The sequence below is a fragment of the Manacus candei genome, unplaced genomic scaffold, assembly GCF_025592945.1.
Source record: "Manacus candei isolate 608988 ecotype Guabito, Panama unplaced genomic scaffold, ASM2559294v1 h1tg000037l, whole genome shotgun sequence".
Taxonomy (NCBI): domain Eukaryota; kingdom Metazoa; phylum Chordata; class Aves; order Passeriformes; family Pipridae; genus Manacus; species Manacus candei.
The window spans coordinates 16,022,648-16,042,197 of NW_026138085.1; the positions used below are offsets into that span (position 1 = coordinate 16,022,648).

Below are 19,550 nucleotides of genomic sequence, written 5' to 3' on the forward strand. Positions count from 1 at the left end.
GGGTGGAAAAGGGGCTCCTAGAATCCCAAAGGCATGCAGTGGGATGGGAGCAGCCTCAGCCTGGGACATGCAGCACTGCCAGGAAGGCAGCAACAGTCTGCGGGAGTACGACTAACTGCAGCCTCTGCTCCAGAGAGCACATCTTCCCCAGGGGTCCTCCACTGACTTCAGCTTATTTCACATCTACTTGACCAATCTCACCTCTGCCGAGGGAGGTATCATCTCATTAGTACACAGACATATCTCAAGTATGCAGCGATGAATTCCCCCCAGAGCTTCAAAAGCAATCCATGTGACCTTTGCATGTTCCTGCCATAAAATACCAGGAACACCTCCAAGCTCCCAAGATAGAAGCTGTGGTGGGCATATGTGAGCAGAATACACCATATGGATTAAGTCAAGGGAATACTTAGAAACTTCAACTCTGCCTTCAGCAAAATTGATTCCGACAACAATTTTAGCAATTTCTTCAGGATTTTCCATGTGTTTATGAAGTGCCGATCTCTGCAAAGGGATCTTTCAGCCTTGCTCTTTGAAGTCTCTCTAGCCCTGCTCTTACAATGGCTCTGGATTTAGTGGAGATCACAAAATACAGCATAAAATGTTAATATAAAACCAAAAACTTACGGCACGGCTCCCATCTAAAAGGAAAGGCCTGTGCTGCCTGCAGTGGCATGGACATAAATCTGGCTCAGGGTTTCATTCAGCCCTCTTCAGACCCACTTTTTTTACAATCTCATATTGCAGCAGCAACAAATAAAACACTTAGGCATGCCTAAATACTGACTTCATCTCTAGCACACAGAGGTTCTTTAAACAGCACATTTCCACCAAGTACAGCAATAGCTCCTGAGGCATCTTACTGGGGGGTTTAAAACTATTTAAAGCTCTTTTATGTTTGAAAGTTTTGCTCTTCATGTAGAAGTTTTGCTTTTCACAGCAATTCCACCTAATTGGAAGAGGAATCAGCAGGCAGAACACAGAGAGATGGAGCTATCTGGAGGTTTATCTGATCCCAGTGATAAAACTCCATCCCTGGGGTGACCTAAAAAGGACTGGAAAAGGCATGTGCTACGTGGATCCACGAAAGGAGAGCTGGATGATCTCATAGGTGTTTTCCAGCTCTCCTCCCCGCAGATCCTCAAGAGCCAGTCAGAGATCAGGATCCTTCTCTGTCATTAAATATTTTGGGAATGACATATTGTGCCCCTGGACTGCCCAGTGACAACAACTCAGCCAAACACCCAGGAGGAATTTAAACTTCTGCCTATCTCTTAAGGCTGGGAGATAACTCCTGACTCCTCTGAATGGAAGGGGAGGCTGCAGTTCTCCAGTTAAGTCATGTTAATGATCTCAGAGATTAGCAAAGCGGGTTTGGAAATCTCGGTGTGTCATTAATGTCAAGGGCTTCCGGGAGAAAGCACTATTTATGGACTGCCTTTGGACCAACCCAGGCCACAGCAATCCTCTCTCTTGGGTGGTGAAGGGCACCCAGATCCCACCCTGGCTTCTCCCATATGGGAAGCAGAGGAAGCAAAGCCTCTGCTCTGGCACAGCCCAGGAGGTGAGAAGCAACAGATGTGCTGCAACAACTTTCCTCTGTGAGCACCCAAACCCCACCACTCCCACGGGCAGGAAAATGCACCCCCCAAAGAAGCCCACTGCCCCAAGACTCTGTGCTGGGCGTGGCTGCCATGGGGGGTGTGACTCTGACAAGGAGATGGAGGAAGAAGAACGGATTTTGCTCAGAATTGCAGAGGGTCAGTGGCAAAGCATGACCTGTGTCCTGACATGGATCCATGGGGATGCTGAGGTGAGAGCCCACCCAGAGCACCTGCACAGAGCAGGGCTACCAGGGGGTAGTGCTGTGATGAAGCTTAAGTTCCCTTCTTAAACCCAGCTGCCTCCCAAGGCAGTGCCACTGGAGAAGCTGCCTCTCTCTCCTGGTACACTCGGGTTGGGCCCAAAGGTGACGTGGGGACACCAGCAGCCAGCTCCCATCTGGCCTGGGGCTGAGACCTTCCAGCTATCTCAACCTTCCATCAGCACAGGAGCTCCATATCTGAAAGCCATTTAGGACACTGCACTTGAAACCTAATACTTTGAAGAAATAATAAAGTGAGCCAAATTTAACCAAACTGAGCTGGAGAAGCCAAACCTCTGCCCATGACAGAGCTGAGGCTGCTAAGGCAAGACCAGCTAACAAGGGCAAAACTGACTGTGATTTGCAAGTGACGCTACAGGTTCCACAATGCTGAGATTATGGGAATTCCAATATACAGGATACCTATAACAGATAATCAGAGCAACTGTCAAAGCAGCCTCTGTAACTTTCCCAAGGTCATGGTAACAAAATTTACTTGTAAATCATGAGTACATCAGAAGAGAGACATCTTCCAAGATCAGGCAATGTGGTGGCCAACTTCTGAGCTGGTTTATGCTCCAGGCAAGCTCAGTGAAGTGCATCTTCCCTGCCTTCCTCCTGAATCTCACTGCAGCCCTCAGCCAGCTGCCTGTGAGACCGAGCACAACCCTCCTGCTCCACAGTGCACGATCCCATCTGCTCAAGCACTTAGTGACATACTCTGCCCCACCCTTGAAAGACCTTTGCCACTGCAAGGAATGCTTCATGCAGGCACACTTCAGCCTTCACTGACCTCACAAGGTGAATGTTTTATTGAGGTGTTATTCTTACCTGCACAGCAGCAGCCACATCACAGCAACCCTTACCTAACAAGGACTGGAAAATCCCTCCACGGTCTGGCAGGACTACACACCCAGGGGTCTGTGCCAACAAATCTGCCCAGCAGACCATGCTAAGCACTTAGTGCCAGTGGTCAAATTCCAAGCTCAGGTACTTGCACTCAACCAAAATGCACTAAAGGATTTGAAGAATGTGCAGTGATATAACAGCAGTGGTGCAGGCAATGTTATGCTGTGGTATTTAGAGATGCCTGGGAAAGGAGGCAATCAGGACCAGTGTTTCTGAGATTTCTTCCTTAGGGCCTTCTGCCCCACATGATTACCCAAAAAGCCCAAATGTCCACTCTGGGACACCCAGGCAAGGAAAAAAAAACAACTGCAATACTCACCCATCTCCTTGAGCTCCATATTAACAAGCTCCAACCAGCAGGCATCGAGTTCGTCCAGGTCATAGCGGCTCATTCCTTGCAAGTAAGTCCTTGTGGCTTCTGAAATCTCAGAGCCAGGCAGGCTGCTCGGTGACACCTGTGAAAGGGAGCTCTCCAGCTGGGGGATGATCCTGGAAGGAAAGAAGGAGAGGTTGAAAAAGAGCTACAACTCACAAAAGTTCTGTTTCTTGCCCCGGAGGGTGAGACCACGCCGTGTACAAACCCTACTCCAGGAATGAAAGCACCAAAGTCAAACCACCTGCACTGACAGTGGCCCCAGCACAGGTCCATGGCAACTTTCCTTCTACTACAGCAACAGTTTTCCCATTCACCTGTGGAAATTTAATCTTTTCATGAGAAAAATGAGCTACAATGGATATGATGGTCCAAATACTGAGAGCAACAGTGACCCCCCCAGCCATTACCTCCCCCATGAACACCTCCAGCGTGCTGTGCCACTGCAGTGCCACATCCACACCGTGCTGAGCAGCACTTTGGCAGCCTTGGCACTGGAGGACATCCCACGGTGGCCTGTGACATTTGTTCTGAGTCTAATCACAACCACAGGGGTGGGGAGAGGAGTTTATCTGCTGCAAACTCCCTGCCCAGAAAGCGACCAGGCACTGGCTGTCAGCTCTGCTGCCTCTCCTTGGCAACTCTGCAGCAATATGCCTGGTACTTGCCATGCACATGTCAACAGTGTCATGCCTAATGACATGCAAGCAGAGGGCAAGCTGGAAATGAGAAGCAGCCCGTGGTGCCAGCTGACAGATCTCGGCAAAGTTGGGAGCTGGAGCTCGCTGCAGTATTTGCACAGCTCACATTTCCTCCCACAAAATCCACCTCCTGGCACAGATACTGAGACAGAAAGATGTTGCAAAGAAACAACAACCAAATAGCAACCTGCTGCAGCACATCAACCCCTTCTAAGCAGCTTCTCCCCATGCAGAGCTGGAGGACCCAGCCCTGCTCTTGCACCAGAGCCAGCTGGGAAGGCCACTGATGCCTGCAAGACTTTTATCTGCCTTCTGTCCTGCTGTGTAAGCTAATGTCAGAGCACTGAGTGCCTCGTGCTCTGTGATGTGTCTGGGGCAAAGCCATCGTGCCCATCACATAACCAGATGAATCGTGGTACCAGATGCTCCAAGGTCTCTAAGTGCCAAGGGAAGAAACTTGTGCCCAGCTGTCCTCGGGAATGGGATCCTACCTGCCTTGCCCAAGGTCAGGAAGGAAATCTGTGGCAGGGCAGGAAAAAGAACCTGGAGTTTCTACAGACCCAGGCATGCAGTTTAATTGCTGTCTTCTGCAGTTACAAACACTGGACAAGCTTCAGGAGCCACCAGCAGAAGCAACAATTTCAAACATCAAGACATGGATTATTTTCATCTCTTTTGCTTTACTTTCCCCACCAGTAAACTGAAAATAAAGATGTGACCCAATGCCCTGAGTACATCTCCAAATTTCAGGTCAGGAAATGAAATAATCCCATGAAAGGACAGCTCTCAGTCCCCACATCTTAAAACAAGCTCACTGTAATCTAGAACAGGTCTTAGGGATTCAGTAATGTCTGTATTTAATGCAGATGGAGTAATGACACTGAAACTAAGCATGCTCCAGCCAACGCTTCAGGACTGACATCTAAGGAGCTCCCAAACCCCTAAAATCATAGAATCACAGAATGGTTTGGGTTGGAAGGGACCTTAAAGATCATCCAGTTCCTCCTCCTCCTGCCACAGGCAGGGACACCTTCCACTAGCCCAGGTTGCTCCAAGCCCTGTCCAACCTTGCCCTGAACACTTCCAGGGATGGGGCAGCCACAGCTTCTCTGGGCAACCCCTGCCAGGGCCTCCCCACCCTCACAGGGAGGAATTTCTTTCTAATATATAATCTAAACCTGCCCTCTGTCAGTAGGAAGCCATTTCCCCTTGTCTAGCCTTTAGGCACTGGAAGATACTATTAAAAAAAAAGCAGAAGCTGCTGGTGTAAGGTGCATTGGTTCACAGAGGACTGAACCTCTCCTTCCCACGTCCAGCTCACCCCTGAACAGAAACAGGCCCTGGGAGGGTCAGCAGCCAGGCTGGACAACAGGGCTGTCTTACAGGAGAGACCTCAGAACTGTTGAGAAAAAAACAACCCTCCAACTGCAATGGATGTTCTGGCTGGAAAGAGCTGCCTGAGCAGCACGAGGCTGGCCCTGTAAGCCTCCCCTAAGCCGAGTTACACAAGCTGCTCACCCAACAGGCGGCTGCAACAGGTGATGGTCTGACACCCGGCCAGCCCGGGATGCTCGGGATGGCAGCAGGAAGGAGCTGCTATTTTTACCCTGGCATAAAAGGGCAAAGATTAATGCTCTGTGTACATATCACAGGAGTATCCTGAGCAGGTCATTCACTGTACTGACAGCACTGCAATGCCCTCGGTGTGATAAGGATGCTGACGTGACTGGAGAAACCTCCTGGGGTTCTCACTGACACGGGACACACGACACCACTGAGAGCTGAGCACTGCCAGTGAGGGACACAGCACCTGCCTGAGCCTGGGCATGTCAGCTCCATGTGCAGCCTCCACCTTCTTTCTGCAGGTACCTTGTAAAGATCTTTGCTGAACCTGGTGCTCAGAGACAGGAGACAAGTGCCCCTCCCCAGTCATGCCTGCCCCATGCTCCCAAACCTCTCCAAACCTGATGTGTGTAGACTCTCAGGTCCTGGCTTTGCACAGCCCCTGATGATGCAGAGACCACAGGGAGCTAAGGGGCTCACTGATGATAACAGCACCACCAGCCCTTGACGTCCAGCTTTTCCTGACACTAATTAAATGGAGTTTGCTTTGGTTTAATGGGAACTGGCACTTACAGAGTGATGCTTTGCTTCTCACCGTGTCACTGATGATGAAGATCAAGGTAATTAAGATAAAAACATCTAACAAGCTCCACGTGCTCGCTGGCACTCTGTTCAAAGGTTTGAAACATGCCAATGCAGAGATGGCAGGTGCCTCCCCCATCTGGGAACACACGGATCAGGGAGGGATGATCAGGTGCTGCAGCACTTGGCAGCCACTTTCCATTACTAGTTATTGGTCCTACAAGGAATAAGTATTAATATGAAATGTATCTTCTTAAGAGAACCACTAAACTTTACTTTTGGAGTTTCCTCTCCCTGGGCACGACCCCACGCCCCCACACTGATCAGGCAGCATGGGTTGGATTCCCAGTTAATTCAGGCTTGGGGATGCTGGGACACATCTGTGCCATATTCTCACCATTTCAAATATCAGCAAATGGAGGAGGTCAGAAATGAACAAACTGAAATAACTGCTAAATTATTTGTCATACAGTGAGCAGCTTGTATAACCCTACGGAGACCCGCTGGAAGCCTGGTCCAGATCAACCTCCTGACTCATCCACAGCACTTAAACAAGAGGTTTTCCTGGCTTGCAAACAATTCAGCAAATCCTATGAGAGGCTGTGCCTGCTCCCATGAGCATCCCCTCCCATCCCCAGGGGAGCTGGAGGCTGCCAGAAGCTGAGGCTCACATGGGACACCCCAAGCCTCTGGGAAGACCGAGCAGGATGTGATGCCCAGAGGTGCACAGCCTCCCATCAATTCCTGGATTTGCTTTAGTGGGTAAAATTATGTTCCTAAAAAGCAGCTCACTCCTTCCTGACACAAGTTAACACACCTGCAAAGAGTTTCTTGGTGTTCAGGTATAAAGATCAATGACTGCAGTGACAGTGCCTTGGGCTAGAAAGGAAGAGATCCTACAGTTTAATACAAGAGAGCAGTCCTTTGGAAAAGCCTGTGCCCTGCCTTACAGCAATACAGAAAACAGACCAGGCTGTGCAGCCCTCCTAAACTCCAACAGCATCAAGAAACTTAGCCCAAAAAGCTGCCAGCTTTGTGCTGCCCAGACACACTGCAGTGGACTCAAAGCGAGAAAAAGGGAACAAACCATGGGGGCTGCCCTCAGCGGGGTCTCCTGCCCATCTCCTGTTGGGTCCTGAGAGCTAGGCATGTCATCAGGGCTCCAATTCCATGGAGGAACAAGGTTTAATTCCTTTGGAAATACTCAAGTTTCCAAATAGTTGCTCAGTGGACAAAAAGAAACCCAGGCTGGGTGATGAGGAGTTTGCACACATGCCAGCAACACACCCAAATTCCCCACAGCATCAGGGTGAAGAATCATGGAGGCAAAGCCTCCACCAAGAGCCAAACCATTTGCAGGAGCTCCATCACACTGGAGGAGCATTCACTCCTTTATTTATCCAGCCAGAGACATGACATTTTAAAAAAAACCTGTATCAGTCAAAGGCTCATTTAAACGAAGGGCTGAAAATTGGGATCAGCCTGAAAAAGCACAACAAACCTGAGGCCATTAGTCTGAAAGTGGGTCTCAAGGGCACTTGAGGAAAAGGAGTAAGTGGACCCCAACACTCTTGAGGATCACATCCATCCCTGGAGAAGATTACACAGTAATAAAATATACTCAGTAAATTCCCATGGTTAATCATCTCTGTAAACTGAATGCTTCACTTGGCTGAAGGGAGAAGGTATTTTTTTCTATATGCTCTCTTTTAATATACTAGATAGAAATAATTAATCCTGCACAGTGTTTCTCATCTGAAAATACTTAATTTTATTACAGCAAAGGCTTTAGTCTGTCATCTTTTCTTTACCTCCATTCCAGTCTAAATTAGTCTTGCCCAGTGTCCATAAATAAATCAGCTTAGGAAAGTCAGTGGAAAGATAACTCTGCCAGCAACCTTCAGTGGATGCTGATACTGTTCCCACTGCCAGCTCTGCTCCCAGGGGAATTCTCCTGCAGCACACGACAACTTTAAAAGGCCAATTTAAAGGATGATTTTCACTTTCTGTTTATTAAAATAGTATCTAGCAGGCCATTTGGACCAGATGCCCCATCTTCTTATGAACTCAAGCTAACAAATTTTATAGATGGTACTGCTTCTCCATAGCAGAGCAGAATTTAAGATGTTAGGAAAAGAGCCTGGGGGTAATAAGGGTGAAGGATGGGGTTGGAGATAGTGGTGGATGGTCACAATAATGAGCTGCAACCCACACACAAGATTTTGTGACCCTCAGCGTACCCACACCCGGATTTACTGACCATGTTACACCTACCTATTGCATTTTTATGGCTTCTAGTAAAGTCTATAAAACCATGAGCCAAAAACTATACTCCCAAAGCTGGGTTCAAAGAAGAAAGGGAACGCCAAGAAGATATTAAATGGTTAGGTTTTAAATTAACTGGCCTGATGTTCAGACCTGCATGCAAGCTGGCTGGACCGGCCGGACGAGCCTAAAAGCATCTTTAGGATCCAGGTTTTGGTGCTAACAGGTACCTGTGCACTTCACCCCTCCCCTCCTTCACTGAAGATACTCCAGGAAACATCTGGAGCACCCTGGTCACCAGCACAGGGTGCTGGAGAGCTCAGAGCCCTGTGGGCATCCTGCTGTCACCCCTGGCACAAGTCACCCCTAACCAGAGTCCCTGGACCCCATAGGAGGGACCACTGGTACCCAGGGTCTGCCAACACATCCTCCAGCAGATGGAGCAGAGAAAGGGCTGGAGGTGGCTGGTCCCAGGGAGGTGACACAGAGTATGTCGACAGGCCACTGTCACCAAACCCTTCTATTTTAAAACAAACAAGAACCTGAGCAGAATCAGATGGCACTGCTGGGACCACTCTATGTGCAGAAAATAAAGCATTTGCAGCATTTCCTTACTGGCTGCTGGAGCCAAAACCCCCTCAAGATTTGGCAACAGCCTCTGCAAATCCACGAAAATTCCTACATATATTAACAGCAGCCAGGGGGTCCGGGCTGGGCCTGGGAAGAGGAACCTGTGGTGGTTGATGGCCCCGTCTGTCACCCCTCTTTGTGCCATTGTAAGCTGTCCACATGTCAGGGGCTGTAACAAGCACATTCCTTGCAAGAAAAAGTTGATGGAGGGAACATCACACCAACCCTTGCCGTGCACATCCCTGCTCCAGCAAGCAGCCCAGTGCCACCGTGCACATGGTCCCCACTGCTGCTGCTGGGCACAGCACGTGGTTGGGCTGGCACTGCCCTTGGGTATAACCTAAACCTTCTGTAAAGTGCTTGTCCCAAAAACCTGTGCAGGCAGCAAATGCCTGGTTCAGCTCTGAAGCTCCCGCTCGGCTTTTGTGGCAGTTTTGGGGAGAACAAAGCAGCTGGATTTGGCCCTGGGAGGATTCACCAAGCTCTGGCAACAGGAGCAGCCGTCCCCAAAAGGCACTCCCTGACTGCACAGAGGCCAGTGGCCACTGCTCAGCCCCGGGAAGGTCCCTTTGTGCTACCCAAGTGGCACTGAGGACGTTCAGGAAGGGGTTAATGCTGCTTGCAGCAGCGTCCTGCCCTCCGGGTACCAGCAGCCAGTGAGTGCAGCTCCAGGTGACGTAATGCCTGGGTGGTTGCGCAGGCTGCACATCCACCCCATCCCTCCTGCGCCGGGGATGCGTCAGGGACCGGGCAGGGACCACGGGCAGGGACCACGGGATGCGTCAGGGACCCCAGCACGTCTCAGGGACCCTGCTGCCCTCTGCCAGGCTCAGGCACACCCACCGTCCCTTCAGCTGACACCCCGGTCCTTCCCCGCTGAATTCCGACACTCGGCGCTACCCAGTGAATGTCAGAAATTATCATTATCAGCTTTTAAAACATCCCCAGCAATCAGGAGTGTCTGATCCATGACCAGCACCACACAGCACCACAGGGCACAGCATCGGCATGGTCCCAGCTGGGAAACTCCTCTGGGCTCTGGGACCATTCAAGGTCTCTCCCTCCAGGCTTGGAAATCCCCCTGTGACAATCCCATTTCTGTGCAGAATGTTAAGGACAGGGCAGGGTGGCCCCTCCCAAGCTGCTGGCAGTTTAGGATGTACACAGGTAGGTTCTGGAAGTTTTACAGAAATGCAGCTGAAGCTCCAAATCACAATTAGCAGGTGCAATAAAAAAAATGCTCAGTTTTCCCCCCACCCGCCTAAAATCTCCTCCAGTAACAGCCTGTAACCATAGTTGGTCCTTCCAGGCCTCTGGAATAATGTAATCCTCTAAGGAGAAAGTGATTCACTCTTCTTTGATGTGATAAAAAGAGGAAAACAAGTGAACAGGAGGCACTAAACAGCCATCTTGTGAAACCCAGACAGCTTTTCCAATTCCGTTTCTGAGCTGTTTATCACCACATAAAAAGCCTGATACCCAGCAGACTAGAGAAAGACCGGAGTGTTGATGTCCCTGTCTTCCTCACGTTTATATTCCAGCCTAAATCTCACCGAGATTCAGCTCAACAAATGAATTATTTAAGTTGCAACCCTGATTCAGTGCCCAGAAAATCATTTGGATGTAGAAGGGAGCAGGGACCTGGAACAGAAGCACTCAGGTGCAGAGCAGAGTCTGCCTTCCCAAGGCAGGGGAGAGGACGGGCACCATGGCACAGCTGGGCTCATCCCCACACTTCTGTGGGAAGCAAACCACGGCTGCAGGGACACAGCAGTGGCTGGGCAGTGGTTTGCTGGTGGGCTGGTTGGAACAACAAAATGCAGATGTTTTTCTGGTTGACTAGACAAAAGCGGCGTCTGGGCTGAGAGCAAAGTACACACGTAACTTCCATGCTGTGCAAGGATCTTCCCCATATTCCTTTCCCCCCTTTCTCTCTGTGCCACTGAGTTTTAATAGCAATGCTGAAGGCAGTAGGAGGGGACTGTGCCCCGCTGCTGGGACAGAGCACAGCCTGTGCTGCTCTTCTGGCTCTGAAACCCAGCAAACCCCAGCAGCCTCCGGCCCCAGGGCAGCTGCAGAGGATGCTCAGGCAGCATCTTCTCCCCACAGGCAAGCAGAGCAGAGCCAGCCACAGCCCTAACACCCGTGGGTGCTGCCCTCCATCTCCTCCCAGAACATCACTGACCTACCTGGTGGCCCTTCAGGGACCCATGCCACACACCAACCTTCTCCAAACCCAGCCCACAGCCTGCTAGCATTCTGCTCTTTTCCATTTAAGCAACATATATCTTGGAATTGCTACTAGGGAAGCCAGGGACACTTGAGTGTGTGTTTTCTGGATATAAAAAGACAAAAAAAAAGTTGCTTCTTTATGTAACTTAAGCCAAGCTGCTAACATTAAAGCATCTGGAATTAATTATCCCAGACAGATAATGTTCGCACAATTACTTCAGTAACGCAAACAGTTCCACTTGCCTTTGTATCCACCTCCTAATGGGGACCAGAGACAGAAGATGTGAGAAATGGTGGCAGCTCTGCACCTGCCATGGGCTGAGCATGAGCCACAGCAGATCAGGAACTGGTGCCCCTGACGCTGCCAAGTGCCCCTGACGCTGCTGCTCCCAGAGCTGAGCATCTGAGAGCTCAAAATACAGACAAGGGCACAAAGAAGACAATTCCCATCCTCAGCACGGTGTCATCCCATGGGTCTCCTGACACAAACCCAGCCCAAGGAAAGCAAAGTTTTGAGGAATTTGAAAAGGCAGCATCCAGACTCTTTTAATGTGTTCTGGATGGCTGCACTGACGCTGAACCCTGAAATACATGAGAACAGTTCTGATGCCGAGTCACCCCAAGCAGCTCACAGCCCATCCCAGAAAACCAGGAGGGATCCATCTCCCTCTTGCACCATCCACGTGCAGCTACACTTGTCTGGGTGCACTTCATGGAATCCTACCATGGGTTGAGTTGGAAGGGACCTTTGAAGGTCTCCAAGTCCAAGTCTCCTTCCATGAGCACAGACACCTTCAACTAGATCAGATTTTCCAGATCTTCTTCAAGTGCACTGAAAAAACCCACCCACCAGCTCTCCTCCACCACCCCAAGGTCCTGGGAGCAGAGGGACGCTCACTGCCCAGCAATACAGGCTTCACCTAAATTCAACAGGATTATGTGCAGCAGCACCAAGAACCCAGCAGCTATTCCTGCTGCTGGGCTGTCCCGCTCCTCCCATCACTCTGAAGAACACTTAAAAATAATAGTTCAATGGGGACCCAAGGTGCACTAAATCACTAAGAGGTGATTTAATTACTCCTGCGGTTGCAAGCCCAGCAACCAGAGCTGCTGGGGTTTGCCTGGCTAGACACTAAATCCATGGTTCTGGATGGGGAGCAGAGGCGATGGAGTGGGATGGGGAGGCTCCCAAAGCTGTACCAAACTGGAGTTGGTCCCAAGAGCTGTAAACCTCGTTACAGAGCAGTAGGAAATCAAGCTCACTCATTCTATACCTTTGCTGCTGAAATACACTTGACTTTCTGTGTGCTGGATCCAGTATAAACCACAGGCATCCACTGGGAGGATTAGCAAACATTCAAAATAAAAGTCCAAGTGGCTCAGAACAAGGTAAGAACAGGCTAGATTAATACATTTCCCGCAGCAAGCTAATAAAGGTGAGGACTTGCTGAAAGGCCACACAAGAACTTGTCAAGCAGAGAGTAAACCAGAGCTGAGGACGAGTAAGAGGCAGAGTAAATCACACTTACTCCTTTCTAAAGCACTTGTGGGCACCGGGCATGAGCTCACAACCCTCCACAGCACCAGCACCACCCTCTGCATTGCCCAGACCCTCTGCACCACTGCTGTCCTGGGAGTGTTCCACCCCATCCCAAACCAGCAGCAGGACAGATCACCCTGTGCACAGCCCATCCCTCCCCACTGCCTGCAGGGACAAGGGTTTTCTGAGCAGATCTGACTGGAATCCTCCCTTTGCCAGTGGCAGAGGGAACTCACTGATGTTACATCACTGGGGTGGTTCTGCTGCCCTGGATCAGTGCCACCAGCCAGCCTGTCCTCCCCGTGGCCAGGTGTCCCTGTGGGGGTCCCCAGGAGTGGGCAGGCAGCGAGCTTTCCTCTCCCCACATTCCCCCGTCCCAGGGCTTGTGATCTAAACATTTAGGCCCAGGGAAGTCAGGATTTTCACTTCTTTTGATCAGAGCACAGCCTCAGATCTTGAAAGGGAAGCGTACATGTATTTCTGGAGCATACCAGAACCCAGGCATATTTAAGGGCAGGCAGCCACAGAATGGGGATAACCAACCCGAGAAATAGCCCTTTGTAGAATCACCAGCGTGCCATCTGCGAGCTCCAAACTCACACATTTTTCGTGATGAGCTGGAGGGAAGGAAAAAAGAAAAAAGGGGGGGGGGAAGGAAAAAAAAAAGGATTATGTTAAAAAAAAAAAAACTCTGCTCCAAAAGCTACTCAAACTGCTGCAGAATCCTGCCTGCCCCTTCTGCAGCAAAGCCCAAGGGAAGCTGCTGATGAGTCAACAGCCAGCCTGCGTTGCCGACCGAGGAAAGGAAGTCCAATCTCACCACTCGAGAACAAAGTGTGCTGGTTCATGCAGTACACACTGAACGCAGCCTCGGAAAGCCCTCCCCGGGCTGGGAGCAGCAAGGATCCAGCCTGGCTGCCAGCCAGGGCTCCTGCTGCACGCCAGGGAGAGGGAGAGGTGACGTCCAGACATTGCTGGGACATCTGCACCGTGCCACCCTGCTGCCAGGCCAGCCTGGCCACAGCTCCTCGGGCTACCATGCTCCACACCACAGCAGAGGCTGCTCCAGGGGGATTTTCTCCCTTGGCTGGAATTGCTCCCTCCCAGGACCACGTGTTCTGGATGCAGCACCCAGCCCTGCTGGGATGAGCAGAGGTGTCTCCTCACTGCCAGATGGGGGGCAGGGATGTGTCCCAGTCCTAACCCTCTACTGGTGCCCCAGTTAGTTCTCCCTGCCTCAGTGCACTCATCTCCAGCACTGCTCCTCGCAAGCAGACCTGTGCCTCGGGGATCCTCTTCCAGTGATGCTGGTACTGCAAAACCACAGCCTGCCAACAACTACGTACCCTCTGAAAGAGCTGCTGGAACTCCTGGAGATGTGAAGGAGACTGGAGTCCAGCAAAGAGCAGCACAGTTCGAAGGAGATGAACACCAATGGGCAGCCCCACACCATCATGATCCGGGCACAGGAGCCCTCCACCACCTTGATGTGTGCCCAGCAGCACAGCAAGGGGCTGCCTGGCCTCTGTGTGTGGCCATCAGAGGAGAAGGGCAGAGGGGACCTGAGGCAGGAGGACGGGGAGGGACACAGCCCCCGTGCGACGTGGCAGACGGCGTTTGTGCCGGTGCCGCCGCCATCGCCGAGCTGGTACTCGCCGAGGTTGTGCCTTCCTGTTGCCACAGCACTTTCTGTTTTCTGTTAAAACAGGGCCACAGCGACGATGCAAGTATAGATCTGCAATGCCAAGAATATCTGGGAAGCCTGCCAGCAAGAAGCAGCCTTCCTGCTCGTCCTCCCGCTGTGTGCAAATTCACAGGAAACAGAATCTACAGCACATACTAATGTGGCTTAATGCGAGATCCAAGAGCCACCTCGAGATCCTGCTTACATCCCTGTCAGCCTGGGGAAGGAGCCACATGCCAAAAGCATTAAATCATTAAATAAAGGAGGAAATAAAACCTGTACAGGTGCATAAAATCCCACGTAGACGATGCTGCTTTATGAAGGGGTGCTCTGCTGTGTGAGCTCAACACTCTGCCAGCATCAGCACTGGCATCGCCTCCAGTGGGAAGGGACGAGCCTGGGTCTGATCCCGGCACACCCCCTGTGCAAAAAGGGCTTCACAGCCTCCTACGAGCACTCATGGCAAACCAGCAAAGCCTACTTTCCCCTTGGGTTTATCACAATGTGACTCTGGGTAGACACAGCTCATCTGAAGCATCTCCTTCCCATTTACAACAGGAGAGGTACCCACAGCTCCGATGCTCCAAAACTGGTGATAACTCTTACCTGCACTTTATCTTGCTTAATCCTTAAACTCAAGCTCTGCTGAGATGGGCCAGCTTTGCATCCAGCACCCAACTGCACCCCACACCAGACTGGGACCTTGTACCCGGCTCTACCACTGACTTATGGTGTAAATCTCCATGCCTCACTTTGCCCAAGTGTAAAATAACTGTAGGGCTCACACAGGGGCTTGTGAGGCTCATCTCTGGTCCCAGAAAGCCAGTGGGGATCCTTCAGCAATGGGGTCTAGCACAGGTGGAATGTCCTGTCACCACTGGGGTGGAGTGTCACCACCACCCACATCCCAGGTGGGTGACCAGGAGACTCATGGGCAGAGGATGCCAGCCTGCCTGTCGGGAGGGAAACTCACCTCCACTACTCACTCCTCTGCTCCCAGCTGACTGCAAGCAGCTTTTATCACCACGCTGGAGCCCTTCAAGCTTTGGGCAATTCTCAGACATGTTACCATACAAAATAAAACCCTTTTCAGTAGCAATGAGCCAGAAATAATCATGGAGAGGAAACAGCTCATCTCCTGCACTGCCTAATGACCCTGGCACACAGGTGGCCCCCAGCAGCACCCATGCCTCCCGGGACACCAAGCCAAGGGATGCTGCACCTCTTCCCCCACCGCTTTCCTCACAACTGCACCGTGATTTGTGCTAACCTAGAAAGGACCCTTGAGTTTAAGGTGGCTCTTAGTGGAGGCATTTTGAGACAGCTGCTTTCTGGGGAAAGCATTCCTTAAAATACAGCTCTTTCCTTCTGCCTCACCCCCAGCTTTTGACATTTTAGAGGCTCCAGTAAAACAAGATGTTTCAAAAATCTAATTTTCAGCTTCGGAGGCACAAAACCTCGAGGCAGGGTGCGGGCAGGGAGAGCTGGTTTCCAAGCGCCCGGGCGGGAGATGAAAAGAGCAGCAGCGGCTGCGTGAACGGCAGCACCTTTGGAGAACAAGATCCACCTCTGGAGCAGGAAGCAATTCCCACACACTCCGCAGCACAATCCGCTGGCTGGTGATGGCTCAGCCCAGGAACCAAACCCCTGGGCTCCAGGATGATGGGCTGGGTATTATTTTGCAGGCAGCGCTTGCCTGTTCGCCAGCTCCTGGGGCTCTAGTGGCTTCTCCCCCCTGCTGCCTCCCTCTAGGAATTTCACATGGAAGTGGCTGTCAGAATTGACAACATCAGGACTGGATTACCATAGGAATCCCTCTCTAAGGGCAGGGTGCTGTGTTACACCTCTGAGATGGGGGGACAGCAAAGTGCTGCCCCGACAGTGAGGAAGAGAGGTAACTGCTGGGCTCAGCATTTCCAGTCTACAGAAAACATCACAGCTGGGATTTTTTTCAGCAGGTTAAAGGAATTTGGATGGTCCATATCTCACACAGGGAGGATCTGCTGGGTTTATGTGAATTTTTTTTGTTTCGAATAGGGAAAATGGAAAGTTAGGAAGCAAAGGGGGAAAGTGATGCTGAGGCCATGGGGCAGCAGCTACAGTGTGGGAGCAAAAGCAGCAGCTCAGGGGGGACCAGAGAGGTACCTGCTCATCCATCACCTGGGATGGAGACTGGGGTAAATTAAAGCAATTAAACTAGGGAGGTAAATGGAGTTGTAAAGCTTTTTAAGGCTGCTCTCTTTAGGCAGATGAAATACAGTCATCTCTTGTGAAAAAACACTTGACATTTCTCCAACGCAGGGCAAGCTGCAAGAGGGAGTTGTCTAACCCTGGAGACAGGAGAACAGCTGCAGTCTGCACCGTCCCTGGCAGTCCAACGCTGCCCTCTCCACCTCCAACTCTCACAGCGTGACCCAAGTGGGAAAACACGGAGGGCAGGGATGCTTTTGGAGGGAGAGCTGCTTGGCAGAAGCACACTGTCCCCACTGTGCCTTCTGGTGTGGCACAGCAGCGTGTGCAGAGATGCTGTCCTGACCAAAACAAATCTGGCAATGTCACTGCCTGTCCCCCTGAGATGTGCATCATGGCCACAAACCAGGTGCAGCTATTAATGCTGCTGTAAAATGAGCTCTTCGTTCCACTCACATCACACCAGTGAAGGCAAAATATCCCAAACAGGCTTCAGTCTGAGGAAAAAGTCCTTCAGGATTGATTGATGTCCTGCCAGCAAAGAGAGATGGTTCAGGCAGATGGAATGTGGTGCAGGACAGACAGACAGAGCAACAAGAGAGGAAAGAACTCCAAGGAAGCTAAGGCTTTGGGTAAGCAGCACAACCCCAGAGCATCCCTGGAGCAGCCTGGGATGAGCAGGGCATGGTGCAAACCTGAGGGGCTGCAGAAATCCACCTGGGATTAGCTGGGAGTGATGGAGCCAGCAATGAGTATCTCTAAAAGGTCACAGACAATGGGTCAGATCTGAAAACCATAGCATGGCTTGGGTTGGAAAGGACCTTAAAGATCATGCAGTTCCATCCTCTGCCATGGGCAGGGACACCTTCCACCAGCCCAGGTTGCTCCAAGCCCTGTCCAACCTGGTCTTGGACACTTCCAGGGATGGGGCAGCCACAGCTTCTCTGAGCAACTATGTCAGTGCCTCACCACCCTCACAGGGAAGAATTTCTTTCTAATATCCATGATACACATTATCAGACTTCAAAAATAAAACAAACTCTTTGGAGAGAAAGGCTTGAACACCAAATGGTATTGAGGAACTGAAGAAAGAGCTGGAACCACGGCAGGAGGCAATGCATCAAGGATTATGGAATTGTGCCAAGATTGAGAATAATCACATAAGCAAAATTACCCCAAGAATTGGGAAATTCTTCAGAGGAGAATCTGATGGTGGAAGTGAAACCTCACACTCAAGGTGAGTGGGCAGCACCAGGATGTCCCCTCCAGAAGCCGTGGGCATGTCCCTGTGGTGGTGGTGTGGGTGAAAGCAGGGGAAGCCTCAAGACTGACAGACACGTTCACAACTCTGGAAAACACAACCTTTGATGGGAGCTTAAAATAAATGGATCTGCTTTGTCTTGAGGAGAGGACTGAGAGAAGACACAAGAGTGGCCTGAAAAATGTGAAAGATATCAGGAAAGGGCTGGTGCCAGAGCGAGACAGAGTGGGATGGGGACATGGGAGGGATGACCCGCACCAGGAGTAACTCTAGGAATATCCATGCATGGGAACACATGCCAGTGGCAGAGCTGCCCCAGGACCCCCAAAATCAAGAGCTTAGAGACAAGCAGAAGGGCACATTTTCAGCCTGCCCTGTGCCCTGGCAGCTCCTGGCTGCCAGGTCTGGGATGCCAAACCCCACCCCACAGGCAGCCACTGCCAGGCTGGATCTAAATGGGCACTGCCAGCCTGGGCTGCACCAAGATCACTTTTCAGCTGGAAACAGCCCCGGCACGAGCCCTCAAGCTGGGGAGCAGAGCACTGGCAAAGCCAGGCTGTGGTTAGCTATCAAAGACAACTAAAAAACGATATTACACACACACAGGGTTTTTTTTTTCCCCCTCTCTTTTTTTTTTTTTTTTTCTGTTTGGGGTTGGTGTTGGTTTTTTTTTTTCCCAAGGATTAAATCAACTCAACAGCCCCCTTTACAACTTCCCTTTTGATGTGTTCAGACTCATTAAAGTTTCATTTCTTTCTCTGTCTTCCCCGGGGGAGGAAGGGGAGCGTACACAAAAGTTTACTTCAGGAGCAGGGTCGGCAGCTGCAGCAGCAGCTGCTGTTGCTGTGGGACAAGCGGAGCCTCCGCCGGCCTCTGCTCCCTGCCGGGATCCCTGGGCAAAACACACCCTCCCTGCAGCCTCCCTGCTCCCTCGAGCAACCCCAGCAGCACCCGGGCACGGTGCTTCACCAGTGCTCCTGCAGGGTGCACACCCGCGGTCACACCTCACGAAGGGAACACACGAGAGCTCCAAAGCTCCTGCAAACCCTGCGGGGAGTTTCGGGTCTGACCCCGAGAGTTCTGGGGTCCCTTCCCAACCTGCCTGGTTCACCCCAGCAGCAGCACCAGCCTTTCCCCCACAGCTTTGGCCACTGCCCTGGGACAATCCCACACACACATTGAGCGGGTGGCAGCTCCCCCACGTTTCTTTTTTGTCTGAGCAGCTGTTTAAGTGTCTATTTTAAAACCCAGTTCCCTATTTTAAAATAGCTAATGAGCCCCCGATCTCGGCTGACAGACGTCGTCTCTACAAGGTCTGGGAGATGCTTCTCAATTCGCTGGGCTCCTTTTCCCAAGCCCTGAATCTCAGCATGCCCAGCACGTTCCCAATCCACACAAACATAGTAAAGAGGGAAGTTTTTAATTTAAGGGCCAACTCCTGCTCCCCTGCCGTGAAATACCAGCAGTACAGCCACGTGTTTCTAGGCAGAGAGGCATCAGCCAGCCAGGCAGAAGCTGGAGTTCTGGGTGGTTTTCTGCTGGTACTTTTTTATCCTCTCTTTGATTTTATCACATCTTTTTTAAAATTCCCCGACCAAGAGGAAGCAGGGAGCTGGCCCGCCTGGCCACCGCCCAAAGAAAGCCAGGCACACAAGAGGGACTTTTCAGGGTGTGGTGGGAGGTCCCTGTGAATCCCTGTGCAAGCCCAGGTTCCCATGCATCACCTCTGCACACCCCCTGAGATGGTGTGCACCCC

The 19,550-nt window shown here is 51.2% G+C and overlaps 1 protein-coding gene across 2 annotated transcripts in view; it reads right to left on the reverse strand.

The window, feature by feature from the left end:
* Positions 1–19,550, reverse strand: part of JADE2 (jade family PHD finger 2) — a 72,188-nt gene that overhangs the window by 31,530 nt on the left and 21,108 nt on the right. For both annotated transcript variants that reach the window (XM_051794061.1, XM_051794060.1), the window contains exon 5: positions 3,093–3,262. In XM_051794061.1, the coding sequence (XP_051650021.1) occupies positions 3,093–3,262 (170 nt within the window). The remainder of the gene's footprint in view (positions 1–3,092; positions 3,263–19,550) is intronic.